This window comes from Buteo buteo, chromosome 2 (genome assembly GCF_964188355.1).
Source record: "Buteo buteo chromosome 2, bButBut1.hap1.1, whole genome shotgun sequence".
Taxonomy (NCBI): Eukaryota; Metazoa; Chordata; class Aves; order Accipitriformes; family Accipitridae; genus Buteo; species Buteo buteo.
This window is the reverse complement of record NC_134172.1, coordinates 54,958,555-54,976,863: the sequence shown is the minus strand read 5'-3', so window position 1 is coordinate 54,976,863 and position 18,309 is coordinate 54,958,555. Positions and strand designations below refer to the sequence as shown.

The 18,309-nt window shown below is 38.1% G+C and overlaps 1 protein-coding gene across 1 annotated transcript; it reads right to left on the bottom strand.

Annotated features, from left to right (window-relative positions):
• Positions 1 to 1,350: 1,350 nt before the first annotated feature.
• LOC142028670 (prostatic acid phosphatase-like) lies at positions 1,351 to 17,944 on the bottom strand. The gene is made up of 11 exons (XM_075022511.1): positions 17,790 to 17,944; positions 16,357 to 16,452; positions 13,733 to 13,819; positions 12,934 to 13,086; positions 10,708 to 10,804; positions 9,486 to 9,583; positions 6,917 to 7,049; positions 5,569 to 5,651; positions 4,581 to 4,687; positions 3,941 to 4,111; positions 1,351 to 1,457 (listed from the first exon to the last, which is right to left on the bottom strand). Exons 1-10 carry the CDS (start codon positions 17,901 to 17,903, stop codon positions 3,955 to 3,957), a joined length of 1,125 nt encoding a protein of 374 aa, XP_074878612.1. The 5' UTR covers positions 17,904 to 17,944; the 3' UTR covers positions 1,351 to 1,457; positions 3,941 to 3,954.
• Between the last annotated feature and the right edge of the window lie 365 nt (positions 17,945 to 18,309).

Here is an 18,309-nt window from a genome sequence, read left to right as displayed (position 1 = left end):
AGAATTCTGAAACTTAGATTCTTGCTAGAGGGGAAAGGGATCTTTTTATTATTTTTATTCTTTTGTAGCTTATGCAGTGCAGTTATCTGCTTATGCTGTAGTTCTAAAAAGGAATATACATTTCATAGGCTTAGCATCCATTTTAAAAGTCTGATCCAAGGAAAGGAAGCTGGAATGTAAAAATTTTCTCCATCTCATCTATTACTCTGGTTCTCTTTGAAATGATCTGCAGGCAACAAGGCTGTTGGCAAAGGTCTTATCCACCATGAGAAAATAAAAAATAAGAAAGCCCAGTTCTTCAAGCAAAGAATTGTCCACTATTTTCAGAAGTTAGTTGCATCTGATTGTTCTGATCAAGCTTTTGTAGTAAGAACGCAAACTGTTTTCGCAATAGCAATATTAGAAAATGTGACTAGTGAAGGATTGCCCAGCATGTTCTGCATGTTTTAACTAGCATGTAGCTCTGGGTTTTTTTACTTTGTGTTGCCAGTAGGATCTTTTTGTTGTTAATGTCAAGAACAGCATGGACTTTCAGACTTCCCTGAAGCACAGACTCTATATGATCAGATCAGAGAATACAATCAAGGTAACATAACAAAAGGAAGGTGTTTAAAAATATGTTTGAAACCACAAAATATTTTTCTTTCAAAATTAACACTTGGCCTTGCTGTCTTTTTGGAAAGAGATAGAATGACTCAATATCTGAAAGCCTTGTTGGATCAGCCAATTGCCTGCCAGGCCTTCATGGTAGCCAGCCTGGCTGTTTGTAGGCTTCTCTTAGGTCTAGATCCATGGTCCACTCTTTCTGTAAGTCTCACCTTCCTTCTGTACAGAGGTGGGATATTTGTGCATATATAAGCCAGAGAAAAGAAAAAGACAGACATATCTTAGTTAAGTAAACAGCCATTATCCTAAGTTTTTGTAGCTTCTGGGATCAGTTTGTGTAAAATGCTTCATTACTTCTTAAATAAAATAAAGTATAAGGACACTGGAATGACTCCTCCTTTTGGGGGCTCTTTTTGAAGCACTGCTTTCCTCACCAATTCTGGAAGTTCTTGTCTCATTCTTCAAAAGAGGGCAACATGCCTTCAGAGGTATTTTCCGATTTTGCTGTAAATTAAGGCTACAGCCCTTCAAAACACTAACTACAATTACATTCTTGAATTAGTTCAGCCAAAGACCCTTTGGAATGAATAGATCTTGAAAAATTACTCTGGTTTTGTATTTCACTTGGGTTTTACCACTTGATAAAATAAAGTGAATGTTCATGAAGGATAAGTCACCACTTTCTATAGTTTTGGTTTGTTGTCCTGAGGAATATTTTCTTTTGATAGAGATCAGGAGACGGTTGGCCATGCTGATGGAAGTTAATGAGAAGTGTTAGACTGTAGACACATCACAGTGTGGGATGAATTATTTCATAAAGCTAATCACACTGAAGATCATGGAGGGAACACCTGAAGGTAAGACAAAAAGAAAGAATCGTTCTTAGCATGTGGTCTCACTCTCCAAAAACATGGCAAATCTGTTAATAGTACCTCAACAAGTGGGTAGCTCAGACTAAGTGCAGAAAAGTTAACAAATTTGTTCCCATTTTGATGGAATTAGGAAAAGTCTGTTGAAAAGGTGAGCCAATCCACACTGAAACCTTCCTGAGCAGCCAAAAGAGCACAGAGAAATGTTTTATCGCCTTCCCAAATATGCTCAGCTGTCCTCACTTCCTATGTTCCACACTATGGTCATCGTCATGTGGAGGAATTTGGCTCTGATTCATACCACCTTCAAATACTGCTACTCTCTTGTGTGACCTGTAATAGCAATACTTGCCTAACACCTGCATTTCCCTGTACTGGGGTCACAAGTCATCTCCATGAAACTTCAATCAAGCATTTTCTGGAAACAGCTCTATGTTTCAGAAATGGTGTCTCCACGTAGAATAGCTGTGTAGGGTTAATTTTTGAGCTCAGTCTCACACTCCTAGATTTCATTCCAAAAAATCACATTTATGGGCTTTTATTCATTAAATGCTCGGATGCATGTATAATCAAAGTATTAACATATGCATTAGCAAAGGACAATATTTGAGATTATTTTTTGATAAAGCTGAAAACAGCTGCAATCAGTGATGTTGCAGCTGTGTATGTTAGGTGTAAATGTGACCTGTAAACTCTTTGCATCACTCTTCAGCTTGGTTTAGCTTCCTGGAGTTAAAGATTAGCCATTCCAGCCTATCTGCATTCACTGAGAATTGGTAATGCACAGCGGCTTAGCACAGTGCAGTCCCTCTGCCAGCCTGCTGCACTGTGCAGGCTGTGGGGCAGTGTGCCTTGGCATTTTCCCAAGTGCCACTCATGCACAGCAGAGAGTTTAAAACTCCTGCCTGCAGGAAAAGAGTTATGAGCCCCAAAATTAGGATCTGGACCCAACAGTTACTGAGATGGAACCATTCTGAACTAGGATAAAACAGGGGAAAGTGCCAAATTTTGATATGACAATATGACAAATATTTTGATTGGACTGTCAGTTTTGGTTGTCATCTCTTTTGTGGTCCATATGTGTTTTCAGCACTCAGGATTACTAATTAAGGCAGTCATGAGCAGTGATGCTCGACCTGGTGTAATATGCCTGAACACCATCTAACTTCTACTTAAGCAAAATTTGAGAATTGAAACAATGTGCAGCCTTTGTGTTGAACTTAAGGGCTAAATATTTGTGTCTTTATTAATGCCAAATTTTGATTATATGATAGATAATTTTTTTTATTTACTTGGTCAGTTGCACAGTTTACTTTGTGAAGGAGGGGAACTAATTTCCACAAAACTTAGATTACTAGGGACCACAGTATAAACATGAAGTATTTATCACCATCTTCCATGACTGTATTAGTTGCTTGGCCTAAAAAAAATCATCAGAACCAACCTCCCCCTCCCCCTGACAAATTACCTTGTGCAATTAAATGTGGTAATTTCCTGATACGTTTCCTGAGAATTTGTAAGCAATGAATATGGTGAAGAAATGTATTTTATGAATCAGTAGTTGCTATTATTCACTTAGTCTGGCTAAACTATTTCCAATCTGTTCATGGTTCCAAGATATTTAACAGGAAATTATTTGCAACCAGGTGAGTTGGCTTGCCTGCATTCTTCTAATCTCTGACTTTTCAAATTCCTCTTGAGGTTAGTGATTCAGAAAGCCATATGGGATTTTTTAATGTTAGGTACAACATTTGATCATCAAAAAAGTGAGGACACTTTTGAATCCTGGGGCCTGTTTGCTTTTCATCTTCCTTAAAGGAATATAGAGCTAGATACAAGAGAGGCAATGTAATTCTCTGCCTTCCTGTTCCTTTATTCTGCAAACATAAATATTATCAGTGGTCAAAATGGAAAGTTAGACATCCTAATATGGAGTTACAGACAACCTACTAGGGAATGTATTAGTATGCCAATGTATGTCTGTATATGTTTGACATTCTGGTAAGTACCAGTCTGGTATACTAGTCAATATTCATCTGTTTTGATCTCTGAATGTCTTCTAAAATCAAGGGAATGCATAATGTTGTTAATCGGCTTGGACAAGTACTCTACAGTTAGAGTAGTTAAGGTGAATTGTTATAATTCAGTGCATTTGTACTTGCTTCCTCAGCAACTGAAGCCCTTTTTGACTGTACTAAAACTGAAAAAAAACCCCATGAAAAATAGTACCCTAAAGCCTAACCAGCATTGATTCCATTTTACCTGAAAGTTGGGCTGGAATAGATAAATGTATCAATGGAGTAGAAATCATGACCATGGGCACACTTCTGTCTTACTGGATCTGCATATTTTTTCATTGCAGACCAGACCCTTATGAAAATGATTGTTACTTTAAATGAACTCTCAGCAGAAGATGTAATACTGACTTTACTTTTGGGTACATGTGCCCAGAGCACTTAACTTACCTTTTTTTTATGTCTTACATCCTACATTCTCTTGTCCAATAGTGTACTAGAACTGGCGAGACCAGCTGAGTAAATCTCTCCAGTGGACAGCGAAATTTGCAGCCAGGGAGAGTGATGGGGTGAGGATCTCTCAAAGAGTTATTCCGATAGTACATTTCTATGGTGTATTGCCTGTTTCAAAATACAGAAGGGTCAAAATAAAGTTAGGTATGCAGAACCACACAGCCTTTCAATGTTGTAGTGATTGTACTTTGGGACAAACTTTTAGCCAGCTTATTTGTCTGGCTATTAATATCTATCATTAGTACTCTGAAGAGATCTTTTAAACAATCAATGGTCAACACCCATTTGCATGTAGTTTGTCTTCTTGGTAGAGTCAAGGAGTTAATCAGATAAAAAGGGTAGAGTAAAACCTCTCATAACTGTAATGAAGAAATACAGAGAGGGTTTTCAGGCTGCAGTGCTGTGATTCTGCTACTGTCAATAACTGCTAAATTGAGTCCAATTATAATAATTAAAATCAGTCTATAATCTTCTCCTGTGTAGTGAACCTTGTGTATCCAGTTTAATTAGTCTGGGGTATCAGTAAATTGCTTTTTAGAAAAAGTGTAAGTTAGCAGTACAGCTTGCAGATACTTGCCCATTTTTTTCCTGGTAAAGTTCAAAAAAATGACAGGCACTGTAAGGAGGCTGTTTCCCATTGAAGACATTGAGTGCCGTCTGTAAGGCAACAATGGTGGCTGCATGCTGTAAACAGAAGAAACCTTTAATTAAAGGCCTATTGAAAACAATTACATGTACCTATTATTTAACAATATGTCCAGTGCATTATCTGTCCACTTAACATTTACTTGTGTGGCCTCATTAATACTTGCACTTTGCCCTCTGCAACATTGAGCAAATACTGTCCTTTAATGGCTGGACAAACCGAAATGCTGCATGTATAACGTCTACATATATGTAAATATTAAGAAGTCTTAGTCACTTGTAGTTCTTATCAAGGTTAGTAGGAGCTGTTAAAACTTCTTTTAAAAAGCATTGGTGTTTTTGCGTGTTAAGTGAACAGTATCCAAGATCAGATCAGTAAGCTCTTTGGCTGATATATACCTGATAGGTCTTAATCTAACTGTAGTTTCAAAATAGGAGCTTTTTACTGAGAGCAATCAAAAAATTTCCATCTCCAATGACAGTGTTTGCACATTCCAAACAAAGATATAAAGTCACAATTGAGTAGCTGCATTCATAAGACCTTCTAAAATAACTAATTTTGACTTCATTTTTCTTTTTTTTCCTTTTGCATCTGAAAAAAGATGCAGGAAGCAGGAGGTTTGTTTCTAAATTGTCTTTGTGATAGAGGTTCAATAAAACATGAGGCATGGATTTTCAGTTCTCTGCTCAATCAAAACAATATTACAGTGAAACAAGCCATGACATCAGGTGGAAAATGGAATGCTGCATGTTTCAAATAGTATCTGTTCATTAAAGACTGAAAACAATCTGATGATATTTAAGGTTAACCAAATAAAAAAAGCTTGTAGCTGTATTTCATGAAGGAAATAAAGTTTCATGGCTTTCACTGCATTTAATAACTTCAGAAATGCAGCATAAAAGAAACAGAAAGGACTCACCGCAGAATATATAACCATTTTTTGCTGGTGTGAAGGCTTTCTAGCATCTGAGATATACTTTAGAATAGTTTTTAAAAGAATACCTGAAAGAAAATGGGAAAGCAATGACAATGAAAGGGATGCTTGTGTTAACAGCTGCATCACTTGGTACTGTTTTAACACAATCTGTCTTTAAATGCACCAGATTTATTCAATTGACTTTATAGGTAATTTGTGCAGACTGCCCTGGTTAATTCTGATACTATCTTTTATATGAACAGTGGGCCTATTTTACACCTGTGTAAAATGTTTTGGGGATCCCTAATAGCCTCAACAGCTTCAAACAGTGCATTCACACCTGCTTTGTGCCAGCAGAACAGTGCAAGAAGAGCAGGGTAATGAACACTACCCTCTTCTGTGTGTAACTCCACTGACTTCCTGATTTCCAGAGGAAAAGAAAGAGCATATTCTTTGGACTCTGGGCCTTCTTAAATTATGTGGTTGTCTGTATTTTGTTAATGTTAACTGCTGAAAAGTTGTAAGACAAACTATATTAGTTAAATCAATGGCTGTGCTGGTATGTTAGCATAAGGTTGGAATCTTGACAAATTAAAATCCTAAAATGAGAACTGTACATGCTAGCAGAATTAGACTCATGTATTGTCTTTGGCTACTGGCACATTTTTTTAATAGCAATTGTTAGTAAAGCAAGAGCAGAGGTTTGAACTTTGTGCTTAGTGTTGTAAGTTGGAGCTCCAAAACAGCAAAAAAAATTGATCCATGCTTATATGTGATTTGTCCTTGTAGCTCACAGATCCTGACTGTACAGTATCCATATAAAACAAAAATGAGGCCCCAAAAGTGCCAGTGGATGAATGGAGAAGAATGTCTGATTAAAAAGGTATAAACTATTTTTAAATTTCAGCTACTATTTGCTGAGCAGAAGAAAGATTTAGAAGAGTTAAATAATCTCATTCTAGTACTCTCAGGAATGGAATATGAAGACTAATAGGCAACAAAGTTACCATCCTAGAGATTATTACAAATAATATTTTGTTAAGTAAGTTAAGCATGATGGCTTACATTAAATCCAGACTTGATTCAGTTCAGCAAGAATCTGTATATTACTTTGGATTTCTTATACAGTGTAACCAAAATGACACCTTCTTTATAATGTTGGATTAGGATCTTTGTGATTCATGTCCTCACTGTCTTCCCATTAATCAAAATCTTTCAGTGCTGATCACCAATATCCACATCATGGCATCTTTTGTAGTTCTACTGTGGAATTGGTAGCAAAGTTTATTATGTACCATTTCTTCTTTCCCATTCTACTCTTGGTTTTAAATGGGGTTAGAATTCAGCTTACCTCCCTGCAAACGTGATTTTTGTATTTGTTTGTGGAACCCAAATTCCGCCTGCAATAACAGTTCTGAGAGCTTTATCAGCTTGGTCCTGACACCATGAGTAGCCCAAACAGGTAAAGTGTAATTGTTAATATCCTACAGTGAAGAAAGAAAACATGGTGATTTTCTTACTGATTCCTACTGCTGTTTGTTCTGGCACAAAATTCAGAACAAATTCTGAATGTTTCACTCAAGTAACATTTTCTCTTTATAATAAAATAATAACTGTATTTTGCATTTAGTCAGCTGTAGAATTCTTATTTATAGTACCACATTGCTTAAAACAAATTTGAAGGGCAGTGTTCAACAAGAAGAGGAAATATAATACTAAAAATTATGCAAAAAGCAACTGGCATTATTTATGCCAATTGCTAATGCAGTTGTCAGGTGCAAAAATTTCACTTTTTGACTCTTTTGGCCATCTGCTGGGATATATCCTGAGATCTTTACTGAAAAAAATCCTATCTAGATGTCAAGATTTTAAGGGCTGGCAGCTCTGAGATATAACTGAGATCCAGAGATCAAGTAGGAATATGTATAGCTGTAATTCGGATGTACCAGAGCATGCGGTATATGTATAGGGATTAGATATATAGACGGAATTCATACCAACTTATACCAGGTCTATTGGATACTGATGCAGCCCTCAAGATACAGTGGAAAGGATTATTCTTTCCTTGGGGATGCAGCCCAAGGTATATTAATGGTCTCAACTGTGAAAAGGGAAGATAAGCCCAACGCTCCTGGTTGGCATTACCCTGAGTTCCTGTTTAAACAAGGTTGGTATCTTTCCTTTAGTGCAATGTAACCTCTATGAACTTGAGCCATCAGACTGAGCTCACCAGAGGGAGTCTTCTTGTAACAATGAGTTCTAAGGAAAATGCCAACTACTTAAATGATTCGTTTAAACAGTTGAACAATAGAACATGTTAGGTTAAACCAGCTCAGGTCACAATGTATCGCTTTCTCTGTTAACAAATGTGATTGATGTCTTGAGGAAACAATTGGCTGGTTGCATGATATTTAAGACAGTGCTGTAGGCAAGCAAGAACCTCAGTCTCCAAGTTACCTGAAAGTTAGATGACACTTAGTCAAAAGTAACAAATCAAAAGTAACAAATACGGAGAGATACATGCTACTGTAGTTTCATGAACTGTGTTTAAAAAACTATATAAGAAAGCTCTCTTTGTATGCTTGAAAGGATGAGAGTGGCTTTTATGGGGGATGTCTTATTTGATACCCCCAAAGTCTTCACTGAGTGCTATGAAAGACCAAAACTCATCAAATCTAACACTAGAAGGAAAAACGCAACTAATTGGTTTTGTTTTCCAGCATTTAGCTAGAACCCTGATGGGAGCTGTCAATTTTGCACATTTCTCTGGTGACACAGGTTCCTCAGTAAGATATAGCAATTGACATAAAAAGTTGTGGTCCTGAGCTATCCTGCATTTGAAAATGTGGAAGAGTGACCTCACTGAAATTACAGTGAGATGTCCCAACATGTTAATGTTACGTTTAACTTAAAGCCCTGGCTAACAGTCAAGACTGCTTTACCAAAGTTGGACCTTTATTGAAACTGCAGGACAGAAGGTAAACTTATTAGCATCACACCCAAGTATTATGTGTTGCTTGTGAAATCCACTGCGTCAGTTTTCTAGGGGATATCTCAATACTGATGACCAATTTATCATTAATATTTGAGTTTAAAAATAATTATGCATTAAAGCATTTGTAGCAAAAGTTGGCTGCAACGATAACTTTTTAACACAACACTCTGCAATTTTCATTTGCTTCAGCTAAGTCTAGACTTTGAAGTGACATGAAGTGGGCTTGTTGCTGAATTAAGGGCACTCAGGATTTTTTCAAATCCCAGTCAGAGATACCAGACTGTGGGACCTAGATGGCCATGACAGTTGGGCACCACAGTACCCCTTTTGTTATGAAATCCATGCTTCTTTGTGATGTGCCTGGTTCCTTTGCTTAGAACAGGCTCCCAAACTTGCACAAATAGCCATTTGTGTCATTCCAATGGCTGCTTAATTCCTGAAAATACTCTGACCACTACTGTCCACATGCAAATAATGCCTTCTCTTGCTCATACAATTTGCATAAAATCTTTGTGGAAGGATGCTTATGTTTCTTTGCCAACAGCATATTTTATGCCTGTGTATCTCTGGAGGCGTAACAAGACAATTTTATGCAAAGGTATGCTTTTACTTAATTCTCCTTATGCAGTCACTGACAGGATCTTGGATTTGGTAGGCCATTGGTTTATGTTCCTTATCATGGTGGACAACACCCAGCAGCCTCACACAGTCATAGTGTCTTTACAGAATTTTCAGTTACAAGTTTGATGTTAGGTGAGGGGTTTTGGGAAAGAAGCTGAAAATAGTCTGTGATTTTAAAAAGTTTGGAAGCACAGACATACCCTCTTCTGATGTCTTACAAACAATAGAAATAAGAGCTAAAACCAGTTTTGAGGAAGTGTAAGTATTTCTACTGGACCTTGGGAATTTTCTTTATATTATTTACCTCATATTGTAAAGTGTCAGAGAGCTTCCAAATTCTTTCAGTGTTCAACTTCTTCAATGGGTATCCTGTATGAGTGGCTAAAAACTTCAGAAATGGCTGGAATACAAAAAGACAAACTTGTAGTACACAGGGCCTTTTAACGTCATTTCTATACACTGCCGTACTAGTACATCGTAATTTTTAGAAACAAGATAGTCTTTGCACTTTGCACTTAAGCAATGAACCATTCCCTAGTGGTAAGAGAATTTGGCCTATTCATCTAGACAAGGTGGGTGATCTGAGTCCAGATTTGAAGGATGGTGGTGGTTTATGCTTGGTGGAAATGTTCAGAAGGGGGTAGAGGGGACACAGATGTATGACGAAGTCTGGCAGAAATCCAAAAAGTGCTTAAAGGAAGTGTGATAAACAGATTTATTCTGATTTTGGTACTGAGCAGAAGGGAGGTGTGATATAAATTTCATAAAACCAGGAGTTATGATTCACTTGCGTATAATACCCAAATGTAGAGCCACAGATAGGTGGCTGAGGTCCGTGGCTAAAGATTATAGAAAAACAGGTGAGTTTGATAGTGTCATTTCAAATAAACCTGTGAAAAAGAAGGTTGCAGCAGAATAGACAAGTGATTACATACTCATGGCAAAGATTTTGATGGTGGAGAAAGAAAGGAAAGGATACTTTACAGAGGCAAGAATGAAACATGAGTGAGAACCTGAATGAAGACTTTGGGTGTGAAACGTGAACAGGTACTTGAGAAAAACACTGAGGCTGTTATACAAAATCTGGGGAATTTTGCTGGGGGCATTTTGTAGTGGAAGAAGAATCTGAACTAGCAGAAAGTTATATAGACAGAGATATCAGAGGAGTTGCTTTACATGGGAGTAAACACAGAGAGGTATTGGAGTGATTTGAGAGGTATCAGCACTGATTTGATCTGAGTTTTTGTTTCGTCTGCACTCCTAGAAGGTAGGTGGATTGGTTTTTTGCAAGGTAGTCAGTAATTTATCTTTTCTATGACTTGCAATTTTCAATTGATGGGAATAGCCTAGTCCAGCTGAATCTATAATGTTGTAATTGGTTTTTTGGGTATGTTGTTTGCACCCACTGTGAGGATTAGAGATCTGGAAGTACTATATTGACTGCTATTTTTTAAACCTACCTGTTAGATAATATTGACAGAAGTGGTACATTTTAATTAGATTTCCAGAACTGAAAATACTTCCCCTGTACTGCTTGAGTTGCCTTTGGAAATCCCTTGTTGCAAAGGTTTCTCTCAGAAGCTCATTGTATTTTGGACAGTGTGAGAAAGGTAAGTATAGCAACTGAAAAGAAAATTGTGAAACACTAGTTAGGCAAGGTGCTTCATGTTTTGCAATTCAATATACCCTTGCAGGATTGTTGCTCTAATTGGCTGCACTAGTTAGGACAAGCTGAAAAATAATTTGGGAATGTAGTTTTCAAGGATATTCATCTTCAGGACTGTAAGAGTCATACTGATGACTACTTACAAAATAATCTTTAAATGTTCAGAGGAATAATAGCTGCAATAGTTCAAAGTTAAAGGATTCATTTACACAAGATGAAATTTTTCCCTTGACAGAAGACTAACACAAGCCTTCTTGAACTGCTTTCTGCTTGGCTTCCCCAGGGATGATTTTACTCATTGTGTTCAGTTTTCCTTTAAACACACCATCACCTTTCTGCAACAAATTACCAAGCATCAGCTGGACTACAGTAGGAGTATTTGTGCATATTCACCTGTATAAAGTGGACTTAACAAAGCTTCATTTAGTTCAGCTAAATCATAGAAACTTGTGAAGTTTCTATAGCTCAGTTTTGTCTTTCATTAATTCAAGACATATGAGGTTAAAGGTTACATGTGACTGCATAACTTAAGAATTTAATTCATTTATCTAAGCTAAACTGAATTTATTCCTGTTTGAAGTTTTTTGTGTTAAATTTTAAATAAAAGTTAAATCAAAATTTGACACTGAGATACTTTTAGTGTTTTTCTCTAATGTGCTTTTTGTCTTTTTTTCCAGTAATAATGCTCTATTTATATAGTCCCACAGTTAAAAGAACTTTAAAAAGAACTTGAGAGTCCTAAAGGGAAAATTAGCTTGGAAAGCTTCACAGCAGTTCCTCAATCCTTTTAAAAATGTAATTTATCTATTCCAGAAGGTAGGAAAGTATTTCTGAATTATAACCTTATGTTCATGAACAGGCATGACTTTACCAATAAGTGATGGACACTTGTTTTGGGTAGTAGGATACATGTGGTTTCAAGCTTAGCCTGTATATGTAGTTAAGATGAATACAGTTAAAACACAAATAGTTTAAAAAAGTATGAAAAACGTGTATGTGTTGACAATGATTTGTTTGAATAAACTTACTTGGTCCCCTAGATGTGAATGAGATGCAGCTTGATTGCTGAGTTTGCTAGTGGTGTTGATACTGGCCAGGTATGCTTGACTTTGCTGGGGTACCGCCATCTGTGACAGTGTCAGAAGCAGCTCCTGACTCTACGCCAGGCTGTGTGCATGAGCAGGAAGCTATGTGTCTCCATATCCTCCATCTTCATGCTCTCATAACCCCAAGGTGAGAATCATTGCTCCATGGCCTATTAAATCTGATTCCCCTATCATCACAGACTATGTTAACTAGACTTGTAATCCAACACAATTTATCTTGCATCACATGTGCAAACCTCCTCTCCCAGACTGGGACTCAAACTGTACACTCCTGATCTTTTCTGGCTTTTTACCATAGGTTTTCCACAAATGGAAAGCTTTCTCCCTAGGACAAGTATATGCAGGCTACAGAGCTGCTATGCACACAGTTCATTACAGGTCCACAGTGAGGAGCTGAGGAAGGGAGAGGAATAAATACATTGCCTTATGAACTCATACTCTTAAAGCTTGGAGTCCTCCTTCCTTTTCCCTTTTACTTTTTCCACCAACCCTCAAAGTGCATGCACTGACCTTCAAAGTGCATGGAAAACAATCCTGCAACTCAATTCTCACTGTAATCAAAGTCCCAGAATAATTCTTTTGTCTTTTCCATTGGCTGCAGACTAAGAAATATTGAAGCCCTAGTGAGAATAGGTATGCTTCCTATTCTCACACACAAAAAAGTCATGTTTGTAATAAGTTTGGGATTAATCTACTTTTATAGTGGTTTACTGCCATTATAGGTTAATTATTTTTCTCTGTACCTAGCTCTTCTGTTTTCTTCCTTCTTTGTTAACTCCAGGTCTCTGATATGTAAGTCCATGCCTGTGGAAACTCTTGACAATATTTCTACTCAGCTTATTAGGCCTTTCTGCACAATGCTTGTAACATAATGTACTTTGCGTTGCCTTTACCATGCCCTTTATCCTGCCCCTTCATCTCATATCCTAGGTATTTTACTAATGATTAAGGGAAATCAAATGCTGATAGTTTATACTCACATTATCATGTGACAGTGGCACCGTGTGAACTGGAATTGGCTGCCAAAGGATTCTGGGGTTCCAAATCTGGCCCTGTGTTGGTGGGTACAGCCCGGCAAGACTTGCCTGAGCACTCATAAGTGTATGATCACAGTCAGTGCTTTGAACATAAATCTGAAGCGAGAAAAAAAAAAGAAAAAATTTTGGAAGGTCATTTCTCCTGGTACTTTTTTTTTTTTCTCTTGGTAGGAAAGAATGGGACTGGTACTGTGCTGGGGAAGCTGCCATTAAAATGGAGTGGGCTGAAGAAGGACCATGAGAAAGAAGGAGGAGGGAGAAAGAGTGAAGCTGGAATAGGGCCTTGGAATAAAATTTTGTTGGACAAGGGAGCTGCAAAATGGTAGTATTTCCCTTAGGAGTCCTAGAGAAAAGCATAAGACCAACTCCATTTGACCATCTAGACTTTGTAATATCATGTATGCACTGAACAGCACTGAACAGCTGCACCCTAAATGAAAACTAAGCTGTATCTGCACTCCATGTGGAAGTGTAGCATTGGAGGTACGTGACATAGATATCCTGCCATACAACAGTGAGGCATCTGAACCTGATATACGGCCTAAAAAGATTTTCACATGGTTTTCAGTTAACCGTCAGCCTGAATAAGAGTTGAGCCACAGTTTCAGGGATACTTTGAAACTACATTGAATTCAATAGGCATCAAGTTTTCTTCAGCTGCACGAAGTTCAGATACTCATGCATTCAGGAAGTCCCATTACCATCCATGAAAAACATCCTCCCTCCCCAATCCAGTACTTGCCTCACACTGCGTGTATACAACACTCAGGAAATAAGTGTACCTCCTCCGCATGTACTGGCCAAGCTCATACTGTTGCTGTATGCCAAGCTGTAGAGGTAACAGAATAGTGTAAGAGGCTGAAAAAGTGTGCTATGCATCCATTCCTACAACCAAAAAAATGAGATAATATTTCATTTTATTTTGATAAAGACCTTTTTCCTTTCTAAAGTGAAGGAGGAAAGAAGAGAGGAGAAAAAAGCAGTAAAACTGCAGCATTTACAGTATCGGATAATATTAGATATGTCTTCCTGATGGATGCAGTTTTGCATTTTGCTCTATGGAAAGCTATATGTATGTTTAGCCAAGCTAGTAAGACTGGCTGAGGGGCAGGGTGACTTAAAGCAGGTGTCCCAACACTGTCTGTCTAGTTTCTAGTCTATTGCTGGCTCGCAGCTGATTAACTGGTAGTGCAGACAGAGCAATCACCTGTCCATGAAGACATGTCCAGGATATGAATCCCGTAGACTATAACCAGTGATTCCATACAGAGGCTACAGTTTTAGCTCGAGCAAAATCTTATTTTTCAGGAAGACAGAAAATCTTGAATAGAAGACTTCAAGTAACAGTCCTCCAAGCCTTCAGGTATTTTGCTGCAATGGTTAATTATTATCAACAGTCTGAAACTTTTGATTCTTGGTTCTTGCCTGACTATGTCCCCATCTTTCAGCCACTGGATCTTGTTATGCTTTTGAATGTCACATTCTTTACCATCATAGGTCTTATTTCCAGCAAGATAATAAGATGGAATTGAGTCACTTAATCTTAATCTCTGTGTTAAACTAAATAGATGACATTTGTCTAGTCTTACAGCAAAGTGTGTTTTCTAGCCTCAGCATTTTAGTAGCTCTTAGCTGAACATTTTCCAACTTACCAACATAATTTTGTAAAGACATGACATGAGAATCACATGCAATGTCCCTGTACTGGTCTCAATATTGTCATCTTTTTACTTGTACCTGGTGTTTCCTGGCCTAAATTGAAATATATTCAATTTTGCTCATGTAATCATTACTCTGCACTGGGATGTCAAGTACAGTGACTACTCATCGCTTCCTAAAGTCCTTTTCTAAGTCATAGGATCATAGGATAATTCAGGTTGAAAGGGACCTCAGGAAGTCTTTAGTCCAACCTCCTGTTCCAAGCAGAGTCAGCTATGAGGTCAGGCTAAGTTACTCAGGGCTTTATCCACAGTGCCAGACATGGCCCACAGTGTGTCTATGTGATCACCTCTTTCCATTGCTGGAATTGTGCATCCAGTTTCCTAGGGCATATCCTTGGCCTAGGCTTCTGCTCCAACTTGCCTAATATGTGTGTTGTTAAATCCTGACACCTGGGTCTTGAAGCCTGCCACACCCTGGAGCAAGCTGGCATGTAGTGCTGAACTTGCGTAGTGTATATGTGGAATGATTGAGTCACAGCTGAATTAAAGCATAGAAAACTGGTCTGTTATTCCTGTTTCTTCAAGGGAAGTGATGTGAGAGGAAACAGGCCTGACCTTGCACTGGAGATCAGTTTGACCTCCTAAGAATGGCAAGGAAGAGGAACCCCTCAGGCAGTTTGTTCTATTCTGATTTTGGTGGAGACCTTGCAAGTGACTAGTTCCCCTAGAAGAGAGAAACATGTGCATTATGCTGGACCCACTGGACATAAGGTGTGCGAGCGAACTTATTCTACAGCAGCCTAACAGAGACACACACCTCACAGTATGCGTACACATGCACGATAGCCATTTATCTCGGACATCCATAATTCTGGCACATCTAAACTACTTCAGTGAGGCTGCCTGGTTCCCAGAATAGCTAGGGCAAATAACTAGTGGATTTATCCATCCAAACAACATATTTTGGGGAAAAAGGAACAAAGCACAGACACAGTGGGTACTGCTGGTGGGAGCAGAGCAGAAGTAGTGTTGAAACCTAGTGCCCACATATTCCCTTACAGCCTGATAGTGCAGGGGTTCACTCACCCTTGGCTCCCTTCACAAGAGGAGGCAGCTAATACAAATTACAGTTAATGCAGAGACACAGTTTCTCCAGTTGCCTTAGCTGCTGCTAGTTACTACCATCAGCTGATACTTGTGTGCAAGCTCAGCTCTGCTGTATTCCATCAATGCCTGCACTAAAATAACTGAGCTTTAAATCACCCTCTCTGGCATAGTGTGAGAGAAGTTTCTACTAGTACTGATCTTAGTAGTTCATGAGCTAGGAAGCACTCCTGTTTAGCAGAGATTGAGAGTGGTCTGTGAGCACTTTCACCACCTTATGCTACTGATGGTTAAACCTTCATGTTTGGTGTCAGGTCAGCTGTGATGGTCACCAGTGCCTGGCTTCTCACAGAAGACCCTAGTCTGCAAACAGCTCAACATATGCTGCTATTGGACCAGAACAGGCTGACTCAGTGCCATTTAAAATCAGTGACTGCTCGTAGCTGTAGCTTCCTAGTAAGTTCTTTGGCTGTCCTTTTGGAGATCTGTATATAGCAACTTAATATGGGCTTTCTCCAAGTGAAAACAAAGTTCCAAAACCCAAATATCAACAGACCACCTTCCAATATTTCAGTATATTGGCCCAGGTAAGCAAACATACCTTGGTAAGCTGTCCATATCCCTGCTGTCTTGCAAGTTCTTTGTGCTTGTCAGTTGGAAAAAACTCCTGTGGGGTATGATCACCATGGCAAAATACCTAATAAAATAGGTGGAAGTCCCTTTGTGTTACTGGGATTTTTGTGATGGATAGAATTAGTGCAGTCAAAGGAATATGCAATGACAGTGAGTACTGGATCTGACAGATGGTAGATATATTCATGGTGCTTTTCTTGGGTCTAGATAGCTACAACACCCATTTGATTTATTTAGACAAATGTAACTCTTTTTTTCCCCTGGCATTTGAAAAGTAATTAACTCAAATTTTTGCAAATTATAAAAACTATAAAATATCTTAATATATTTTAAAGATGTTTTATATATTTTAGGAGGTACAGACCACAGCATTAAATAAAGAGAAAACAAGCAGAAGCATGTAAGTAATTTTCCAGAAATATTACAACATTAATATTTTGGTAGGACTAACAGGGAATTCAGAAGGAAAAAACCAAACTACTGCTCTAGGTACAGTTTCTGTGGCTAACATGACTGCTGTGAAGTACTCTTTCTAGGCAGAAATTAGCCTTCAAAAGCCATGTGTTGACTTTTTCATCACAAAACGTGATAGAAGGGTCATCTAATATCTAAATACAGACTAAGCTGTTACTCTGAAAACATTGAACCTGTTCTGGAATTTCACTTCAGATAAAAGATACATCCTTAAGGACACATCAAGATTTTTCATTCCTGCAATGAATTGTTTCCTTGTCCAGCATAATGCCTGTAGATATGTGTCATAATTTTAAAATTTTACCACCAGATTTTTTTAAATTTCTTAATCCAAATAGGGAGAAATAAAATTGAAAACTGCAGCACAAAAAGTATACAAGTGATTTACAAGCATGTGCAATGTTCAGAACAAGGTTCAGGCTTCCTGCAAACAAACGGTATGTCATAATCATTGCACATAGCATTAGTTTCACAGCATTAGTTCCTTATTGCTTATTCAATGCCATTTTACACTTGTTTGGGTTTCACATAATGAAATTTGTTTTGCATATTAATCCATTGAAATCACTGGAAAAGCGGAAACTCTTCCATGGTAAAGAGGGTTTTTCACAGTTGATATATAGTTATGAAATCCTCTTTTACAATTTAAAAAATAATCCTATGTGATTCCTCTCTTAGTGCTATAAAAAAAGCATTCTTTGTCAATCCAGAAAGTTAAGTTCATCTAGGACTGCACAAAGGAGACAACATTATAAAATCTTATTTAAAATTGACGATTTTTTTGTACAATGCAATAGTGAATTATGAATATGCAGGAAACACTTAAATATTCAAAAAGTACTCCCTCCCCCCTACCCTAGAGTACAAGAAGAGCAGTAAGTGACAGGTTTTGAAGAAATTCCATTTGCCCATGTACTACCTACTTACCATGGACACAAACTTCAGTTTTCTTTTAGCTGTTGTTTGGTGAAGAAAGATGCAGAAAAGGCAGAACATGAAACACAGACTCCCAATTCCACACACCAGCTGCCTTGCTCTCATCCTAAGGGTAGCTTTCAGCTATTTTGCATACCAAGGTCCCTGGCTGGACGTGGTGATACAGTAGATATGTGGCTAAGAGGGGAGGAGTCAACTGTGCTCAGTGAAGTCCAAAAAGTGGGCTGAGAGCTTTCCTCCTCCTCCCTTTTTTCCCTTCTTGGGTTAGTGCTTTTCAGCGGATTCGTGAAATGAAAAGTGTTTTGCACTTGTACTCAATTTCTGTGTCCCACATATAACATGAAGTGGAATCTCTGAGCCCTTTAATTCCTGCCCCTGGCACTTGCAAGGCAAGTGAATGTAAAGAACTTGAAGTTGCCTTCTATTATTTAAGCTAAGATTGAGTATGGGTCAGTCAGCCTTCTCAAAAGTGGAAATACTGCAGATATGCTGTCTCTCACTGTATGCAAAA